The sequence below is a fragment of the Phaethon aethereus genome (assembly GCF_964289735.1).
Source record: "Phaethon aethereus genome assembly, chromosome: 32".
Taxonomy (NCBI): domain Eukaryota; kingdom Metazoa; phylum Chordata; class Aves; order Phaethontiformes; family Phaethontidae; genus Phaethon; species Phaethon aethereus.
The window spans coordinates 676,308-694,986 of NC_138608.1; the positions used below are offsets into that span (position 1 = coordinate 676,308).

An 18,679-nucleotide genomic window follows, 5' to 3' on the forward strand; every position below is an offset into this window, starting at 1 on the left:
ACACCTCAGTGGCCCCTGCGGTGCTGAGGCCTAAGCTCGGCCCGCAGAAAGGAAGCGGGCGGCTGCGAAGGGGTTATAATTTATAGGAGAGATTTATTTGAAGAAATATTACAACATATAAAAACTACATAAAGTATCAATTCCCACTGGTACAAAGCGGCCGATTATTTTCAATACAATGCGGCATAAAAACAGGGGGCAGGGCCCCAGGGCAGGGTTGGGACTGGGGGTCCCACAGGGCTCTGCCAGCAGTGGGGGGTCCCAGGGCTGTAGTGGAGTTCGACCATCACAGACAGAGGCGGAGGGTAGCTGGGAGACAGACACGAGCAGGGCCAGGGGGGCCGGGCCACGGCAGGGCCCCATGGGCCAGGAATTAACAAAAAAAAAAAAACCAAAAAACAAAACCAAAACAAAAACAAAACCCAAAAAACAACAACAAAAAAAAAAAGGTGTTAAAATAAATCAGTGCATGTTTGGGAGTCCTGGTGCTGGAGCCGAGGCCACGCGTCAGTTGGCGGTTTCCATGGTCTCCATCTTCTCTGGGGCACTGGTGTCTGGGGAGAGAGGAGGGGGTGACGCCAGCGTACCCCAACCCAGGAGGGGCATGATGGGCCCCATAGCCCCAGCCCAAAACCGGGACCCTCACAGGAGAGGGCTGAGGCCAGGGACGGTGTTTCAGAGCCCTCTGCCCGGGGCGCAAGGAAGGGGACGGCAGCGGCTCCCAGCGCAGCACCTACCCGCCATGTCTTCCTTCAGCTTCGCCAACACACACGACTTGATCTCCAGCCCGATGGCTTTGGCTAGAGGAGGAGGCACTGCGTTACCGACCTGCGACAGAGGGAAGGTTACGCTGGGCACTGGCTCCGCCACGCCGAGAGGCGGGTGCCGCCGGCACTGGGTTTGCCGCCGGTAAGCGGCCGGCACTCACCTGTCTGTGCTTGTCGAGGATGTTCCCGAAGAGGCGGTAGGTATCGGGGAAGCCCTGGGAGCGGGCGCACTCCCTCACACTCACCACCCGGTGCTGCTCTGGGTGCAGCACCCGACCCTACAGGTGCAAATAAAGCCAACGGTCGGGACCGCGGCGGCCATTCGGCAATGCCTGCCCTTCCCAGCAGAGGGGACGGATCCGGTGGCACCCACCTGCTTGCCCATGGGCTCGGGGTTGGTGACGGTGGTGCTGAAGAAGCCATCCCACTCCAGTCGCCCATAGAGCCCGGCCCAGTGGTTGTGCCGGTTGCCGGTATGGGGCAGGCACCAGGGGATGAGGGTGTTGAATTGCCGGTCTGCAGGGTCGCAGGGCTTGCCTGGGAAGATGGAGAGGGTGAGGAGGGGGGCGGATGGGCAGCCACAGCCATTTTTGGGGAGCCAGCACCTACCTTCGGCACAAGAGCAGACCCCCCGCAGTGCCCCGGAGCTGCTGCGGCCGTTTTTCTTCTCGTGGTGCGTGTACCGCAGCTTACGCGTGGTCGTGCCATCTGACAGCCGCACCTCGATGTTGGGCAGGTCGCGCCAATCGGAACCAGGGGCCAGGGGGATGTGTCTCATCCGGGCTGCGACCAGGGCACTCATGTCCTGCCAACGACAAGCCCGCTGTCACCGTTGGCAAGGCAGGGGATGCAGAGAGACACCGGCCACCCCAGGAGCCCGAGTCCTCTCTCTGGAGAGGACCGAGGGAGAGAGACAAGGTCCCAGCAGCTCCGCCAGCCTCATCTTTAGGAACATTAACCAGGGGAAGCTTGGGGATGGTCCCTCTCACCTCACCTCCCATCCAACCTGCCCTTGCCCCCCATCTCGGTTTGGGTCTGGGGGGTCTGCGTGCAGCCTGGCCCCTCGTCGAGACCCCGGGATCCGCACCTTGCAGATATGGTCCCTGAGGATGGGCTGATACTGGGAGCCCCGAATCTGCCGCTGGAACCAGGACTGGGGCTCCCCATTGTAGGAGATCTCCAAAGCAGAGGCACCGTTCCTGATCTCCGGCAGGTCGGACATGGTGTCCCGCACTGTGATGGTGCGGAAGGGGCCGGAATACGTCCTGGGAGGAAGGAGGGAGCCGTGAGCGGCCAAAACCTCGCCCTCATCAGCGCTGGCGCGGCTCCAAAGGCTCACCGGGTGATATTGCTAACAAACTTCTTGTCGTCCACCACGACGCTCAGCTGACAGGCACGGGGCGCAAACACGTGTAAAGGCTCAGGGAACATAGGCAGCTTCTCGCCGGGAGCTGCGGCGAGCACAATGGCTCTCCGCCGCGTCTGGGCCACGCCGTACTGGCCAGCCTGGGAAGGAAGGGACATCTCCTGAAGGCATGGGAGCACCCCCATCCAGCCTGAGCCCTCGAAGAGCTGGGAACATGCCCCAAGCCACCAAGGGAAGTCAAGGAGCAACGCAGCCAACTGCTCCTTTGGAGGGGACGGTCCATGGCAGAGCCAGGTGAGAGGACAAGGGTTTTCACCCCAGTTAACTGTCCCAGGGTCACCCAAGAACCCTACCTGTAGGACCCCGAAGGTGCACTGGTAACCCATGCGGACAAGGCAGCGCAAGGTGAGCTTCAGCACCATGGAACGCTTGAAGGACACAAAGTTCCTGACGTTCTCCAGAAGGAAGAACCGCGGTCTGTAGTAGTCGCAGTAGCTGCGAGGAGGGAGAGGGACACGCAAGCAAGGACAGAACAACGTTTGAGGTGGGGGGCTACCAACAGCTCGACAGCTCCTTGCTACCCCCCCTGCTCACCTGAGGAAGGAGACCACCAGGGAGTTCTTGAACTTGGAGTAGGTGCGGGAGTTGAAACGGTTCATGCCGCTGAAGCCCTGGCACGGGGGACCACCACACAGCATCTCCACGTCCCCCTTCTGCGGCAGCTTCTGCCCCAACGAGTTGGTCTTCTCACCGGACATGACCAGCTTCAGCAGGACGTTGCAATCCTCCGTGAAGACGGTAGTGCCGGGATTGTTCAGCCGGAAAGCCTGGGCGGCCGGTTCCCACATCTCGATGGCCCAGAGCGTCTCCGACACGCCTGGGGAGACAAAGCGGAGGATCTTGAGCCTGTGCGGAGGAGCAGAGCGCTGGCTCGCACCTCCTGATCCGGCACATGCCGAACGCAGCCACCAGCTTGGAGGATCCAAGCGGCCAGCACCGATGTCCATCTCCCCAGGGGCTCTGCTCGTCACCCACCGCTGTCCCCGTTCTGCCGCTCACCTGCTTGGTGGAAGCCCTCGGACAGCCCTCCACAACCAGAGAAGACATCCAAGGTTCGCAGCTTGGGGAGCTTCAGCTCAGCCGGCTCCTGCTCGCTCTGCTCGCAGCTCACCGACGACTTCCCTTTGCCTTTGCCTGCGAACAGAGCCCCGCTCACATCAAAAGGCAAAGTCATTTCCTCCTCTTAGTGCTTACAAGGCAAATTCTTCTCCCCCTCCTCCGCAGCAGTTAAAACATCAGCTTCAAGCACCTTTCTGCCCCTTAATCGTTTCACCGCCGCTGCCAGAATACGCCCTTGCATTTGGAAGGGAAGCCTCTCGTCTTTCCCCCATGCGATCCCTTTCCATCCAACAGCTCGTGGGCGCAGGCAGAGAGTTTCTGAGGGTCAGACGGGCACAGTGGTAACTCACAGGGCAGCTCCCCGTGTTGGGAACAGGGTACAAAGCCCTACGCTACGGAGCGGCCAGCCCCTGGCAGAGGGTTGGCAAGTGAAAGGCTTTGAGATCTCTCAGGGACCAGGTGCTCTCGCTGCAAAGCTTATTTTGAAAAGATTAGGTGCCTTTAAAACAGAGCTGCAGACCACATCGCTGCATCCTGCTAGAGCATCAGAGCAAGGAGGAGAGCACAGAAACATCTGTTCGGTGGCACGTCTTATCTCTGCTCGGCAGCACGTAACGGCAGATGCGAACCGGTTCAACCACCCGAGACCTCTCCCCGCAAGCAGACCTACCTTTCCCTTTCCCCTTCCCCTTCCCTTTATTGCCAGAGCTCCGAGCGTGGTTGGGAGGATCTTCAAAGCTCTTGGTTTTTGCATTGTAAGCCTGAGGAAGAGAAAGGGTTTGGGACGCTTGAACACAGGGCTTTTCTAGCTTAGGAACAGGCGAAGCGTTGCCAACAGCCCATGAGAGCTGCAAAACCCAAGGGCAGACACAGGCGCAGCCCTGGGGGCTGCAGAGGGTCCATCACTACCCTCTCCATTGCCTCAGGGAGCTGGGGCGGCGGCCCAAGCGGCCGAATTTGTTCCATCAGCTCCATAGGGAGCAATTGCTCCAGCTAGCTCCTGGTGACACTTGGATTAAAGCTTCCTTTGCATCTGAGACTTAGTCCCCAGGAGATTGCAACAAGCTACAAATCCTCGCTCTGCACGACAGCTCCTCTGTTGCAAAACGCACCCGGAGAGGCAGGACAGCCTGCGCCAATAGGCAGAGGTCCATGTGCCTGCTCCACTCGGTCCGGGGGGCTCAACACGCCAAGGGACACGGCCAGACCCCTCGAACCCCGGCCCCCTCACCTCCAAGAAGTAGAAGCGGTCGAGCCCACCGGTGGAGTAGTCCTGGATGCTCTCCGTCAGATCCTCCCCATACACCACCGTGCAACGGCCCTGCACAGCGCGGAAGTCGACCGTCGTCTCCTCATCGCTCCAGTACAGGAGGTTGATGTCCGCATGGTAGCTGGCTTTCATGGACTTGTGCGTGTTCTCGGGTCTGCAGGGGAAAAGACACCTAGACCGGGGAAATGCTTTCAGCAATGTCCTCGCCCCGGTCCAGCCTCTGGTGCCCGCACCGTTCCATCTCCCCAGAGAGAGGAGGGTTTATTTCCTCCGGCTGCACATGTTCACTGGCATGGCCTGGGCACAGCACCAAAGGGATGATTTGTTTCATACCAAAGGGAGGTTTTTTGGGGGGTTCTCTTAGGAGGAGGGAGGGGGAATTGGCACTTGGAGCTGGTAAGCGGATTGGAAAGCAAAGAGATCTGAAGCGAGGAGAGCCGTTAGGCTCGAAACGCGCAGCGTCTGAGCGTCAGCACGTTCCTCCCGCTGCCAAGGCTCTTCACACGCATCCCTCCATGGTGTGGGGGAGATGACTAAGAGCCTGCAAATGTTTGGGTAAACACCCACGCCCTGGGACGGCGCTGGCCGTGCAGTTCAGCATGGGTCTGAGCCCAGACCGCCGCAGCAGTAAGACCCTTCAAGCAGCACCCACGCTGCACCGACCGACCATGCCACGGTGCTCGAGGCACCTGACTCCAAAGCGACCTCGAGCTGATGGTGCAGAGCTTTTCCCAGCACCAGAGACCTCGCACGAGCCCTGCAGCCCACCTGGGGGCTCTGCACCCCCATAACGCAGACCCCGGCAGCACTGCCCACCTATAAAACTTGCAGATGCGCAGCTTGATGTCGGCTTCGTTAGGTTTGCCGTTGCTGCGGATGTTGCAGAAGATCTCCTTGATGCGGCCCACACGGTAAGGGTCGGGGGCATCCAGGTTGCTGCCCTTGATGTACTCCGAATACTTGCGGTAGTGCTCCGGGTGCAGCTCCTCATCCACCGCCTCCTTTTTGGGCCGCTTGGCTGGGCTGGCGGGTTTCATGCTGGGAAGAAGAGAAGAGAAGGAGGCTGGGGTATCCTTCCCTCTCCCCCCCCCAAAAAAAACCTAATGGCACAGAACATCCTCCTCCATCACTGCCTAGCCTGCCTGATTCCTCCTCTTCCTCTCTCCTTGCTGTGGGGTGGCAAGGTGGGCCCCGAGGCATCGTGGCAGCACCAGCACCAAGCCTCCTGCTCCGCGGCACAGGCATTTTGGAGCCAGACCATCACACAGCCATGCAGCCAGAGGGGTGCACGGCTGCCAGCTGAGGTGCCTACACGTTGCTGCCCCAGCCCTCTTGCCACAGAGGTTTGCCATTTCTCCTCCCGTAATTACAGGCAGCAGGCAGGCTCTTGTTCCACCTTTCATCTACCCAGCCGCGCTCTTTTGAGAAAAAAGCAACGCACAAAAGGATTCTGATTCATCTGCCAAAACATGGCAGCTCAGCGGGCAGGGCTCCCTGATCAGAGAAAAGTCGCTCCGTTCAAGGACGGGAGGTGAAATTTGGGTTAGAGACACCTTCAAGCTAAGTTTCTGGAGATTAGGATAGGTGCTTCGTTTACAGGTGGGATTCACTACCCGGAGACTATGTCCTCTGCTACCAAAAGCTTGACCAAAGAGCATCCTGAGAAGTGCTTACAGCCCCCTGCAAGCACCAACCTGAAGGAAAAGGCTTCTGGCAAGAGGTAGACGCCATCTCCCACCCTGTACTGCACTCCATTCTTGGTGGCCATGGCGTAGAACATCTTCCCATCCCCTTCTTCCAAGGGCTCAGCCACTTTGGGTATCTCCTTGTGCCTTACCTCGTCCAGGCGCGTGCAGCTCATGCAGAACCTGCGGGAAGGGGGACAGCACAGCGTGGTGACCGGGACCGTGCCAAGGCCGGCTGCAGTGCTGCTGTGAGCCCAGAGCCTCATGCTGCCCGTTTCGGGCAGAGCGGATCCCGGGAGCCGCTGCCCTCTGCACGCTCACTTGTATTTGTTGTCTTCCGTGGGCTGAGTTTTCGGTGGGGACTCAAACCGAGCGTACTCCTGGTCGTACCACATCTGATAAAAGTAAGTTCTCCCGTCGTCTTCCACCATCTTGATCTCCGTGTCCAGCCCACCCTGCTAGGAGAGAGGTGTTCGCAGGGATCGGGTGCTGCTGCCTGCGCGACGCCTGGCCCGGGCCAGCTGGGGTTTGCAGGGCTGTCACCCACCTCCATGGACCAGTTCTCCGAGGGCGCCTTGTAGATCACTTTGACCTTGCCATGAATATAGGAGAGCTGCATGTCCTCGCACTCGTCCACCAAGAAGAGCTCCAGGGGGTCAGAGGTGGCCCCCAGGACAGTGTCCGAGCCGGGGCAGAACCAGTGTGCGTGGAACATCTGGCCACTGCTGTCCTCCCACATGGCCGTCACCCTGAGGGGGAAGGAACCAGGATTATGGGGCACCAGGAAAGGGCTGAGCTGTTCTGAGCCTTGCCAGAGCTGGAGAGTCCCCAGACAGCAGCACGGCTGAGCGGGGACAGCAATTAGGGTTCCCCCCATGCTCGTCCCCCCCAGCAGGAGCAGACTCGTCCCCTTCAGCAGCACAGCACCAACCTGGCAAGGTAGAGGGGCTTGGTGGGATCGTCGGGGCTGACAGAGACGCAGTCTCCCACCTCCAGGGTCTCCGAGTCAATGCAGACCCTCTGGTAGTAGTCCTTCTTCCCGTCGCTCTGCAGAAGCGGTCAGAGAACACTGTTAAATCCCCACGCCAGCAGGCGACGCAGCACCCTTCGCAGCCCAAGCACCCACCCCAGGCCTGGCGGCGGGAGGGGAGCGGGGTCCTGCCCAGCCTCACCTTGATGGGCTCCCCCACCCAGGAGATACGGCTCTTGTTCTGCTTCTTCTTCCGGCCCTGCAGCATCTTCTTGGGCGACGGCATCTCAGGGATGTTGTCATCCACCTCCTCGTCCTCATCAGCTTCCCGGACGGCCAAGTTCGGACACCTGGGGACACAGGGAGAGTCGCTGCCGCAGCGCACGGTGCAGGGAGCACATCCCCTCTCTCCGGAGGTGAGGAGGACTTTGGCAGGAGGCATTGCTGCCGGCGGGGGACGCACCTCCTCTGCAAACAAGCCTGCTTACTCCGCCCGCTGCCCCCAAACTTCACCATGTTCTGGCAAGCCTTGCACTTCCCGCACTCGGGCTGCTGGCAGACCTGCAGCAGGGAGAGGGAACGGGCTGAGTACGGGCAGACGCAGCGGAGATGCCCCAGGCAGGAGGGACAGGGACCAAGGGCCCCCGTTACCTCGCAGACGCCACAGCGCCGGCGCTTCATGGCATTCTCCTTGTCATCCTCTTTCTCATCCTTCTCGATCTGCTCCGAGAAGAAGGTGTCGAAGATGAGGTACACCAACTTGGTGGTGGTGGCTTTGGTGGGACCCTTGTCCTTGTCTATTTTGGTGGGGTGCCGGATGGCTTGCCGCCTGACAGCGCGCCTGAGACCAAGGTGAGAGCAATGAGAGGGGACTCCGTGCCTCGTATCGCCGACAGCTACAGCCACAACCAACAACCCGACCCCCAAGGAGGATCCCCAGGGAACAGAGCTCTCCCCGGGGCACCCAACAGCCAAGAACCACGGTGGGATTCCCTAACAGGCACCCAGGCATGTGCGCTGGCTGGCACAGGGTCCTGAAGGGATGCTTCAGCAGGACAAAGAGCAAAGCCAGGCTCTGGGGACCCAACCCAGCACCCTTCCTCCCTCGGGGCAGCACTAGGCAGAGGGTTTTCCCAGTTTTGGAGTAGAAATCCTCCCAATCTCCTGCCTATGCCACTGAGCCTAGATCCTCAGGTCACCCCAGCTGGGAACGAGCAAAAGGGTTTTTTCTGGAAGGATCCCCTGTGCAAAGCCAACAGGAATCCAGCCTGCCGGCCTCCTCCTGGGGTGCTGCAAAGCCAAGTGCCCCCGAAGAGAGGGTCTGTGCGGGGCCACGGGGCTCACCTCTTCCCCAGGGTGACTCCAGCCAGCTTGATCAAGTCCCTCATGCAGGGCGTGATGAGGACGGGGGGTTCGTCGCTGTCCCCAGCTTCATCGTAGCTTTCCACCTGCTCCACCACGAACTGGGCATGTCGCAGGAGCGAGTCCTCTGTGAAGCGGTTGAAGTTCAGCCCCGCGGGAGGTACGGTGGTCTGCGAGGAGGGGTTGGTTAGGGAAGGGGTGGCAGAGCGACAGCCACCCCCGGATACCGCTGCCGTTGGATTTTCACCTCGATTTTGTTGAGCAGATCCTCGTAGCTGACGTCGCGGTTGTTCTGCAGGAACTCGACGACGATTTTACTCATGTAGATTTTCTCTTGCATGAGGGCGAAGATAGGAGCGTACTCCTCACTGGGCTCCATCAGGATGTAATCCGCGAAGGCTGCGGCGGAGAGATGGCGGCGTGCGGTCAAATACCGGGGAAGTTAGCGGTAGTTAAGGATGAGCTAGGACTGCGGCAAGTAGGTCCCGGGGAGGGGAAGACCAGCCCATCCACACTGCTATGGCACCAAGACCTAAGCGTGCAGGGAAGCTCTACCACGAGCCAGGACCCACGGTCACTCAGCTATCACCACCAAAGCGAGGGGGGAGTGGGGACGTGAGGTGGGGCACACTATCCACGCACTAGCCTTTTATTTTTGCTGTTACCTAATTAGAAAGCAAAGACAATCCAGGGTTTTTTTCTGTCACTACAAACTCCATTTGCTGATGCACAGGAGAGTTAAGTCCTCCTCTGATATCATCAGGTTATTGGAAAGGTTCCTTGCAGAAACGGTGAAGGGAAAAAGCTTTTAAACCCCCAAATACCAGGTTCTTCCCCCAATTCGGCTAGAGACTGAAAAAGCCAGCTGGGACACAGAGCCAAGGGCTGGCTGGGACTGGGCGTTCCTCCAAGACCTTTCTCAACACAAACCTGTCCAAAAAGCCCGGGGAGCAGAGCAAGAAAGCAACAGAGCCCTGCAACAGGGGCCAAGGGGTCACGAGCAAACAGAAAACTCCCTCCGAGAGCGACCCTGACCCATCCCCACGTTGCACCGGCAGCTTCCTGCGGAGGATGGACCGGCAGACGGATCCCGCCTGGGAAGGGCCAGCAGGGAGACACCCCCCTCCAGCCCCTCGCTTGTCCCAGCTCCGCGCAGGGCACTGCTGGCAGCTGCGAGCTCAGCAGGAGGTTTGTATGCATTTAACATCAACCTGGGTGCTGCTGAGCTAAATAAACCCGGACCCGAGCTTCGGCACGGTCCTCCACCTCGCCACGTGCTTGATGGTGCGAGTTCCCGGCGGCGGCAAAATCCACGAACCCAGACAAAGCTCCTTCATCAGCCGGACGTGCGGCAGAGACTTAACTCCCAAGCCAGGCGCGCTGCCCGAGCCCAACCTCCCCCGTCCTCACCCACCCACCTGTGGTGAAGCCGATCAAAGCCTTCTCCCCTCCATCGAACCCCGTGATCCACCAGGCGTTTATGGGTCCCAACTTTTTGGCTCTCACCCCGCCTGAAAGCAAGAAAATACAAATTTCAGTCTTCGGTACCTAAAAAAACCAAGCAGCTGCAGATGAAGGTGGATCCAGGTGGCAATTTGTCATTCTGCACGTGGCATCGAGCTGAAATTTAAGGTGACAAACCACCGTCCCCACGGCCCTCGAGGCTCCTCCGTGTCAGGCTCACCGTCCAGACAAGGGTTATCATCGTAGATGGGCTTCACGGCACCGCTGAAATACAGCTCGATGTTCCTCTCGATCAGGCCGGTGTCGAAGGGGCACAAGTGACCTCGCTTGTCGTAGACGCTGGCAAGGGACAGAGGTTGTAGTTTGATGTGTTGTCCTGCGGGATTTGCAACTCCAGCGGGTTTTTCTAGCCTGATTTCCTATGGCTCACCTAAAAGAGGTGACTTTGTGCTGCGGCAGGTCCTCGTAGCTCTCAAAGCCGTCTTCGTTGGCGTCGAAGAGGGACAAGCGCTCATCCGTCAGCATTTCTGGCTCTTCCAGCTGAACAACGGAGAGAGGAGAACGTTTAACGAGCGTTCCCGTTAGCGCGACAGCTCTCCCCGGACCCAGAAAAGGAGCATTAAATCCCTTACGGCATCATCGGGATCCCCTTGGAAGAATTTGAGGTCGGGATCGTCGAGGTACTGTCTGCAGTCGACGCACTTGGGAGGGGTGGTCTGCAAGACAGGGGAGACGGCGTCGGCGTTTTTCTCTCCCCATGAGCTCCAGCCCACGATCAGGCTCAAAGCTCCTTCCCCAAACAGTCTCGTTCGTTAGCGCAACCCTCGCTTTTAAAGCATCCAGATGGCAAAGCAGCGGCCGCTACCCTCGCTTCGAAAGCTCATACAGGCTGTGCTGCTCCCCACCTTGCTGGGGGGGGTGATTTTTGGAAGCTGCGTGGGCTGGAAATGGCTTTATCTTTCCCTTAGGGAAGTCCGGCCGCTCTTTGGAAGAGTTAAAAGAATTTGAAAAAATAAATAAAAAATGCTGAGATGGAGGAAAAGGAACTTACTTTAGCAGGTGGTGGAGTTTTAACCTGAGTAATTTCATCTTTTATCTCCAACCTGGGTGTTAAAAAAAAAAATACAAAGGGATGAATACACCGAGCAGCGTAATGTCATCATCCTCCCCGTGCTAATGGGGCCACAGCGGAGGGAAACGGGCACCAGCAGGCACCGGCCCAAAGCGGGGAACGCTCTCCTTCCTCCTTACCCTTCTTTGGTTTCGATTTTAATCCTTTTCTCATCTTGTTCCTTGAGGGAGAAACAAAGGGGTGTAAGGGGAGGGCAGGCAGCACGACATGCTCCAGGATAACACGCTCCACCCCAGCGTGGCGGCAGCCTGGCAAAGCAGCTGGCCAAGACCTCGGTTGCCAGCGGCACCAGCACACACCTTCTCCTCCAGCTCCTCTTCCTCCTTCTCCACGCTCATCACCTCCTGCTTCACTTCCCCGTTCACCTCCTCCGATTTCCGCTTGTTGGACCTGCCGGTTTTCAAACGCACCGGATCAACCCGGGGGTCCAGCGCCAAGAGGGTCTGGGAGGGGACGAGGGGCTCCCCCGGCACCGGCAGCAGCGGGGCTCCCCAGGAAAGCGCCCGGCGGGTCCCCAAGGCCACTTCTCTTGGGAACCACAAGTTTTGGGATCAAACCCATCAGCCCCGGACGGCAGGGAGAGAAAGAGGAGGGTGAAGGGTCCTGGGGGATGCGGTAAAGGAGGTGCTGATTCCAGCCCTGCCACCGTACTGACCCTTTGGAGAACATGCTCAGGATGGTCAGCTGCCGGCCGGAGCTCCGAGTGACCCGGGAACTGGCGGGAGACTCTGTCGGAAAGACAACAAAGGATTGCGTTAACGATGGGGACCCACCGCCCTTCCCCTCCTGCAACACCCCACGGGGCCGGGACCACCGTGGGTGACAGCACCCCTCTCTCTACACCCCATCATCCCAGAGCAAGGCAAGGAGACCCCAAAATCCTCCCCGGGGGGGTGGATCACCACTCTCAATCCCTCCAGGAATCGTCGTGCTCCCACTCGGCATTTAATGTGTGCGTTGGGAAAGAGGATGGAAAACCAAGCCACTATACTTTTGCTCTCCCCGTTGGATCGGCTCCTCCTGGCCTTGCGTGACCGCGGCGTGGGGACTAACGAAGAGGAGGAAGAAGAGGCGGCTGCTTCCTCCATCTCCATCGCACTGTCTTCCTCCCCATCGGGTCCTGCTCGCTCCAAGTCCTCGTCACTCCCGTAGGCGCCGTTTTTGGAGCACCCGTTAGATGCCTGCAGCAGCGGCACCGCCGCGTCCCCATTCTCCGCCGAGAGCTCTTGGTGCAGCAGGGCTTTCACCTTGGCCAGGTACCTCTCCTGGGAGCGATGAGCATCGGTTAAACCGCCCGGCTCCGGTGAACCGTGCTACCAAGGAGCCGGCACAACCCAACCCGCCGGCTCGCCAAAAACCAGGCTCTCACCTCCGACAGCTCCTCGCAGCGGAGTTTGGCTTCTAGCTCACTCAACTGGTTCTGGACGTCGGCTTGGAGGAAGCCATGGATGAGGCTCAGCTTCTCCTTGACGCACTCCTGCAGGCACGGAGGGGACGGCATGGGGCGGGCGGCAGCGGCACTCCCCGCGGGGCTTGGCGGAGCGGCGTCTCCGTAGGCGGTCGGGCTGAGCCGAACCGCCCGTCGCTCCGAATCCGGGTGCCGCTCACCCAGCTCGCGGGGACCCTCCTGATATGAGGTGGCAGCGGTTTCCATATGACAACGGACAGCGCCGACACTGGGACTACGACCTCACTGGGTCCAGGGAGCTGGGCCAGCAAGGGAGACACGGGGGTCTCAGCCAGCCAGCCCGCCGCACCGCCCTGTCCCTCCCCATCCTGTGCCGGGGGGGCTCTGGACTCCCCCCATGCTTGCAACACCACAGCAACCCAGAAACAAGAGGCTCTAAGCACCAGTGAACCACAGTCCCCCGCTCGGCGCCAGCCACATCCGCGCCAAGCAACCAGGAGCCGGCTCCAGAGCCCTGCCGACTCCCACCGCCGCAAGCGGAGCATCCCGAGCCCGATGGCAGCAGTGGATGCGGGACCAGCGGTGACGGCACGGAATGGCGGCACCCAAATCGGAACCAAGGGCAGGTGGAAACACAGCTCCCGTGTCCAGGGACACTCACCTTCTCGCTCAGGCTGTCTTCATCCCTCTCCAAGTCCTGCAGCCTGCGAGAGAAGAGCGTTGGGGGTCAGAACACGCTTTGCCGACCGGCGACAAGGTTACGGGGTTGAGACCGACGGTCAGGGCAACCAGGACAGACCCCAAAATCGCCTTGACGGCTCCAGAAACAGCACCCGGCACAGGAGCGGCGCTGGCTGTGACCGCAAAGAGGGGCCAAACTGCCTCAGAGGGAGAGGGATGCTCGGCTCCCGGGCGAGGAGTAAGGGGGAGCCGGTAACAGGATGCCGGCACCCAAGGGACACCCCGAGGGAGCGGTGGGGGCTCGCTGCCCACCCGTGCCCTGCCCTGGCGTGAAGCTGGCAAAAAAAAAAACACGGGGGAGAAGCCACGTGTTGTCTTCCCATGGCGCTGGCGGCACAAAGCGGCGATGGAGGGTGGGGGAAAGCGGTCGGCGCTGCCCCTGCACAGCGGGGACAGCCCCCAGCCCCACGGCGAGGGGATGGCGAGGAGGAAACCCCGTCCCCGCTGCTGGGGGTTTGGCACGACCCTGGCGCTCCTCCCCCCGGTTCTCTGCGGCTCTCCCGCCGAAACGGGGAGCCCGTCCGCTGGACCAGGGCCATGCAGCCGCCCCCCGGGAACGCTTCCGCCTGCCGAGACGCAGGACAGGACCTCTCCGGTGCTGCCGGCATGTCCGGCACCGGCTCCGCTCGCTCCCGTCTCACCTCCGGCTGCTCGCCGTTTTGGCTTCCTGCCCCCATGCCGCCGCCACTGCCGCTTCCTTCGAGTCGGGGCCGGCGGGGAGGGAGAGGGGTCCCCACCGCCACCCCCCAAAAAAAACCAGGAGGGCGATAAATCCCGTCCCGTCATCGGCACCTGGGTTTGAGGACGGCCATGCAGCCGCAGCTCCAGCGGAGACCAACGGCAGACAGGGAAAGGTCGGGGCGCGCCAAGGCTGTGCCGCGCGGCCGCCGCACCGGAAGAGGGGTAGCCGAACTGGAGAACGGCTCGGCGGCGGCCGGTGAGCGTGGGCCCCCCCCTTCCCGCCAGCCAGGGGATGCCGGGAGGCGAGCGGAAGGGACAATAGCCGGCGGGGAATACAGCGCAGGAAACGCCAACCCCTCCATGTGCCCTCCCCGCTGGCGGCGGCAGGGCGAGAGCCCGGGGGGGGACACGGGGACGGTGCCGGATCCCTCCAGAGCGAGGAGGGGGATGGCTCAAAACCCCCCCCCGTCACAGGGGAAGGAAAGGTCCCCGCTGCACCCCGCTTCTGCCCCCCCTGGAAGGGATTTCCATGCCCCCCACCCCAGAAAAAGGTGGGGGGTCACCCAGGGTCCCCCCCACCCCGGGCGGGTGCACCTTCGCTCCCTGCCCCGAGCGGCAGCCTGGGGACAAAGCCACGCAGGGGCAAGGCCGGCTGTCCCCACCGCCACGTGGGGCCCGGCTGTGGGGCAGGAGCACCCTGATGCCCCCCCCCCCAGCCCAGGGAGCCCCCCCCACACAGCCGGCAGGCAGGGCCACCCCGTGGGGCGGAGCGGGCCGGGGGGACCCCTGGTGTGGTGCACTGCTGCGCCGTGGTGCAGCTCGGCAGGGTGCTGGGGGGCGTGGGGGGCCACGGAGCGTGGTGAGCTTGGGGGGGGTCAGGGCAGTGCTGGGGGGGTCTGTGCGATGCCTGGGGTGTCAGGGCAGCGCTGGGGGGGTCAGTACACTGCCGGGGGGGGGCCGTGCAAAGGATGGGGGACCAGGACACTGCACGGGGGGGTCAGCGCAGTGCTGGGGGGGTCAGCGCAAGGCATGGGTCCGGGCGGTGCAGGTCTGGGGGGCTCAGTGCCCTGCACGGGGGGCGTGGGAGGGGGCGTCAGCGCAGACCCGAGGGGCAACCCGGGGTGCCAGTGCCATGCAGGGGGTTGCAGCGCACAGCTGGGCACCGATGCGCAGGGGGTTGCAGCGCACAGCTGGGCACCGATGCGGCGTGGCGGGGCACGACGCGACGCAGGGGGGGCTGTGCAAAAAGTGGGGTGCAGCGCTGGGCTCCCCACACCGCCGGGGATGCAAAAACTGGAGGGGGGTCACTACAGTGTAATGCAGGGAGGGGGTGTCGGGGCAATGGGCGGGGGGAGCGGGCTGGCACCGCAGCACTGGGCTCCCCACTGCGGGGGGTGCCAGGGCAATGGGGTGCTGGGGGGTCAGGGCAACGCACTGCCATGCCGGGGGGTGTCAGGGCAGTCCCGGGGGGTGTCAGGGCAGTGCGGTGCTGCGGGGGAAGCCCAGGCCAATGCAGGGCAGTGTCGGGGGGTGTCAGGGGCAGGGCAGTGCCGGGGGTCTCAGGGCAGTCCTGGGAGTCTCAGGGCAGGACAGTCCAGCCCAGGGGGTCTCAGGGCAGTCCTGGGAGTCTCGGGGCAGAACAGTGCAGTCCTGGGAGTGTCGAGGCAGTCCTGGGGGTCTCAGGGCAGAGCAGTGCTGTCCTGGGGGTGTCAAGGCAGTCCTGGGGGTCTCAGGGCAGGACAGGGCAGTCCTGGGGGTCTCAGGGCAGTCCTGGGGGTCTCAGGGCAGGACAGGGCGGTCCTGGGGGTCTCAGGGCAGTCCTGGGGGTCTCAGGGCAGGACAGGGCGGTCCTAGGGGTGTCGGGGCAGTCCTGGGGGTCTCAGAGCAGGACAGGGCGGTCCCAGGGGGGTGTCAGGGCAGTGTCGTGCACTGCAACGCTGGGTGACTGTCAGGGCAGTACCGGGAGGTTGTCAGGGCAGCGCCGGGGGGGACCCAGGGCAGCGCCGGGGGCTGTCAGAGCAGCGCCGGGGCTCGGCTCAGCGCAGCTCGGCGCTGGGCACCGCCGGGCCCAGGCGGGGGCGGGGGCGGCTGGGGGACACCGCCGGGGCCGGGGACTCACCGTCGACGCAGCTCGGCGGGCAGCGGGGCCGGGGGCAGCGGAGCGGCCCGGGCCGGCATCGGGGCGGCGGCGGGAGCGGGAGCGGCGGGGCCGGGCGGCGGATTCGCGCGGAAACCAGCGGCGGGGGCGGGGCGGCGCCGGGCGAGACCATGGCAGCGGCGGCGGCGGGGGGGGCAGGACGGGGACAAGGGGCAGGGCGGGAGAGACCATTCCGCGGGGGGGGGGGCGGCGACGACGACAGACCATTCCCGACCGGGGCGTGGGGGGGAGAGAGGCCCCTCCCGGGGGCGGGGGGACACTCCCGCCCCCCCCACCCCAGGCCGGGGTGGGGGCCCGCGGGCCCGGGCCGGCGGGGCGGTACCTGTGCGGGGGCGGCCGGAGCGGGGCGGCCCGGGGAGACGCGGCCCGGAGGGGCCGGGCCGGGCGGGAGGGGCCGCCTCAGGGGGGACCGTACCACTGCGGGGCGGGAGGGGGGACACGGGGGGGACCGTACCACTGCGGGGCGGGGGGAGGGAACGATATGGGGGACCGTACCACTGAGGGGCAGGGAGAGGCGGGACGTACCACTGGGGGACGGAGGGGTGACACAGGCCATAGCATTGCGGGCGTGGGGGGACAGAGACCTTAACATAGCGGGGATGGGCTGTACCACTGTGGGGAAAGGGGGGTGAATGAGCTGTACCACTGTGGGGATGGGGGTGTGGGCTGTACCACGGGGGGACACACGCCATAGCACACTGGAGATGGCGGGGGGGACAGGACAGGCTGTACCAGGGCAGAGATGGGGGGGACAGGCCGGGGTCACCCAGCTGGGTGCAGCCTCAGGGCTGCTCTACAGCACCCAGCACCCCCCAGGGTGGGACCCGGCCGTGGGGCAGCAGAGCCCCACGAGGGCCATACGGGACCCCCACACACACGTATGCGACGCGGCGCAAAGCGCCGGCACAGCCCCGTGCCGGGCCCCCAGGCCTCGGCGAGGCGGCGCAGAGACCACCAGGGCCGGATCAGCCCCTCGCCGGCGAACGCGAGCTCCCCTTTCCCCGGCCCCAAAACAGCCGGCGGCCCTGCCGGCTCCCGCCTGGACCTCATGAATCACGGCAGCCGCGGCCCTTCCCGCTCCCGCAGGATTCCCCATCCATCACCGTTCCCGCCCAGAGCTGCCCTTGGCACCCGGGGGGCTCCGCCAGGCGAGTGGGGGTCCCCACGCTCGGTGGCACGCAGCCACGGCGATGGCGAAACGGTGGAGTTTCCCCTCCCCGCCGCATGCAGAGACGGCCGGGGACCGGCGTGGGACCCCGGCGCTGCGGGGGCGGCCAAAACGCCGCGGGTCAATGCCGGGGCGCCCGCAGGGTGCCGAGATGGGGACTCGTCTCGACAGCGGCGGTGGCGAAAAGGAAACGAAACCCCCTCCCCGTTTCCTCCGCATGCTCCAAAGGAGGAAACGGGGGCCAAATTGGGGCATCAAAGGTTTTGGCACCGGCACCGGTGTGCCGAGCCTGAGCCGGCACCGGGGAGCACAAAGCACCGGGTCGGGGCGGCCGCAAGAGCAGGGAGGGGGTCTGCAGGGCCATGGGGGGGACACGTGTCCCCTCGCTTCCCCCCAGCACGGCCCAGGGCTTCCCCGAAATGCCGCTGCCGCGGCGGCGGGGAAACAGCTGCGGTTGAGGCCGGAGCCGTGCGAGACGAAGGCGAGGAAGCGCCGGCCCGGCCCGACGCTGCGGCATCGCCCGCCAGCACGCGGGCAGGCGGCGAAAGCCAGGGCGAGGGCGAAGGTCCGCGACCCCGACGCCCCCCCGGGTGCTGGCACCCCGGGCCATGGGGCAAAGCACCCGACCCCGTTCCCGGAGCGGGGAGGGGGATGCTCCTAAGGCTCCTGGTGGTAAAAGCCGCCAAGTGTTGGATGTCCCCGTCCAGCCAAATCCGGGGCCGCCCCCGTGTGTCCCCCCAGCCCCGTCCCCTCCGCCCCTCCCCGAAGGCGCACCGGGGAGCGGTGGGGGGCTCGGTGGTCCCCGTCCCGGGCCAGGAAGGAGGTGGAGGCAGGTGGAGAAACGCCGTTTTAATACAACCGTCGCCCCTGGGGAGAGGGGGGGGTCACTGGGGATGAGGGGCTCCTGGGGGGGGGTCACAGGGATGGGGTGAGGCCCCGGCGGAGCCGGCCATGTCGGGGCCCCCCCGCTCCGCGCGCCAGCACGCGGCGGGACCGTGGAGCTGAGCTTTGAGGTTACGGGGGTCCCCGTAGGTGTGTGTCCCCCGGCGGCGTGCGCCCCAGGCCCGGTTTTCCTGGCAAAGCGCAACCCGCCCCGCCCAGCCCACCCCCAGGCCGGAGCAGCGGTCGGAGCCACCCACGGTGCCGGGGAGCAGCCGGGGGCAGAGGATTTGCCACTGGCGCCAGGGGTGCTGCGGGGAGCCGGGCGCGGGGAGGGGCCCAGGACCCGTCCGACAGGTCCCGCGGCGGCCCCGGGGCTCGGGCAGGGCGTGGGAAGAGCAACACGCGTGCCCGCGTACGCGCCGGCGCGCGCACCGGTCGCGGCAATCCCGACCGGCGCGTCGGCATCGCCACCAGTAACCGGGGATGCCCGCGGGACCCGGGCAGGG

The 18,679-nt window shown here is 63.7% G+C and overlaps 1 protein-coding gene across 1 annotated transcript; it reads right to left on the bottom strand.

The window, feature by feature from the left end:
• Positions 1-3: 3 nt before the first annotated feature.
• On the bottom strand, positions 4-16,143 carry DNMT1 (DNA methyltransferase 1; the record flags this gene model as incomplete). The annotated part of the gene is made up of 34 exons (XM_082012197.1): positions 4-554; positions 738-828; positions 929-1,045; positions 1,141-1,572; positions 1,855-2,032; positions 2,107-2,273; positions 2,487-2,628; positions 2,728-3,010; positions 3,193-3,327; positions 3,923-4,013; positions 4,484-4,676; positions 5,339-5,560; positions 6,217-6,390; positions 6,529-6,665; positions 6,755-6,956; positions 7,139-7,254; positions 7,380-7,527; positions 7,641-7,738; positions 7,829-8,018; positions 8,522-8,709; positions 8,787-8,938; positions 9,958-10,050; positions 10,224-10,342; positions 10,434-10,543; positions 10,636-10,719; positions 11,055-11,106; positions 11,255-11,295; positions 11,435-11,525; positions 11,791-11,863; positions 12,127-12,400; positions 12,505-12,612; positions 12,744-12,842; positions 13,205-13,247; positions 16,085-16,143. 34 exons carry the CDS (start codon positions 16,141-16,143, stop codon positions 508-510), a joined length of 4,749 nt encoding a protein of 1,582 aa, XP_081868323.1. The 3' UTR covers positions 4-507.
• Positions 16,144-18,679: the final 2,536 nt, after the last annotated feature.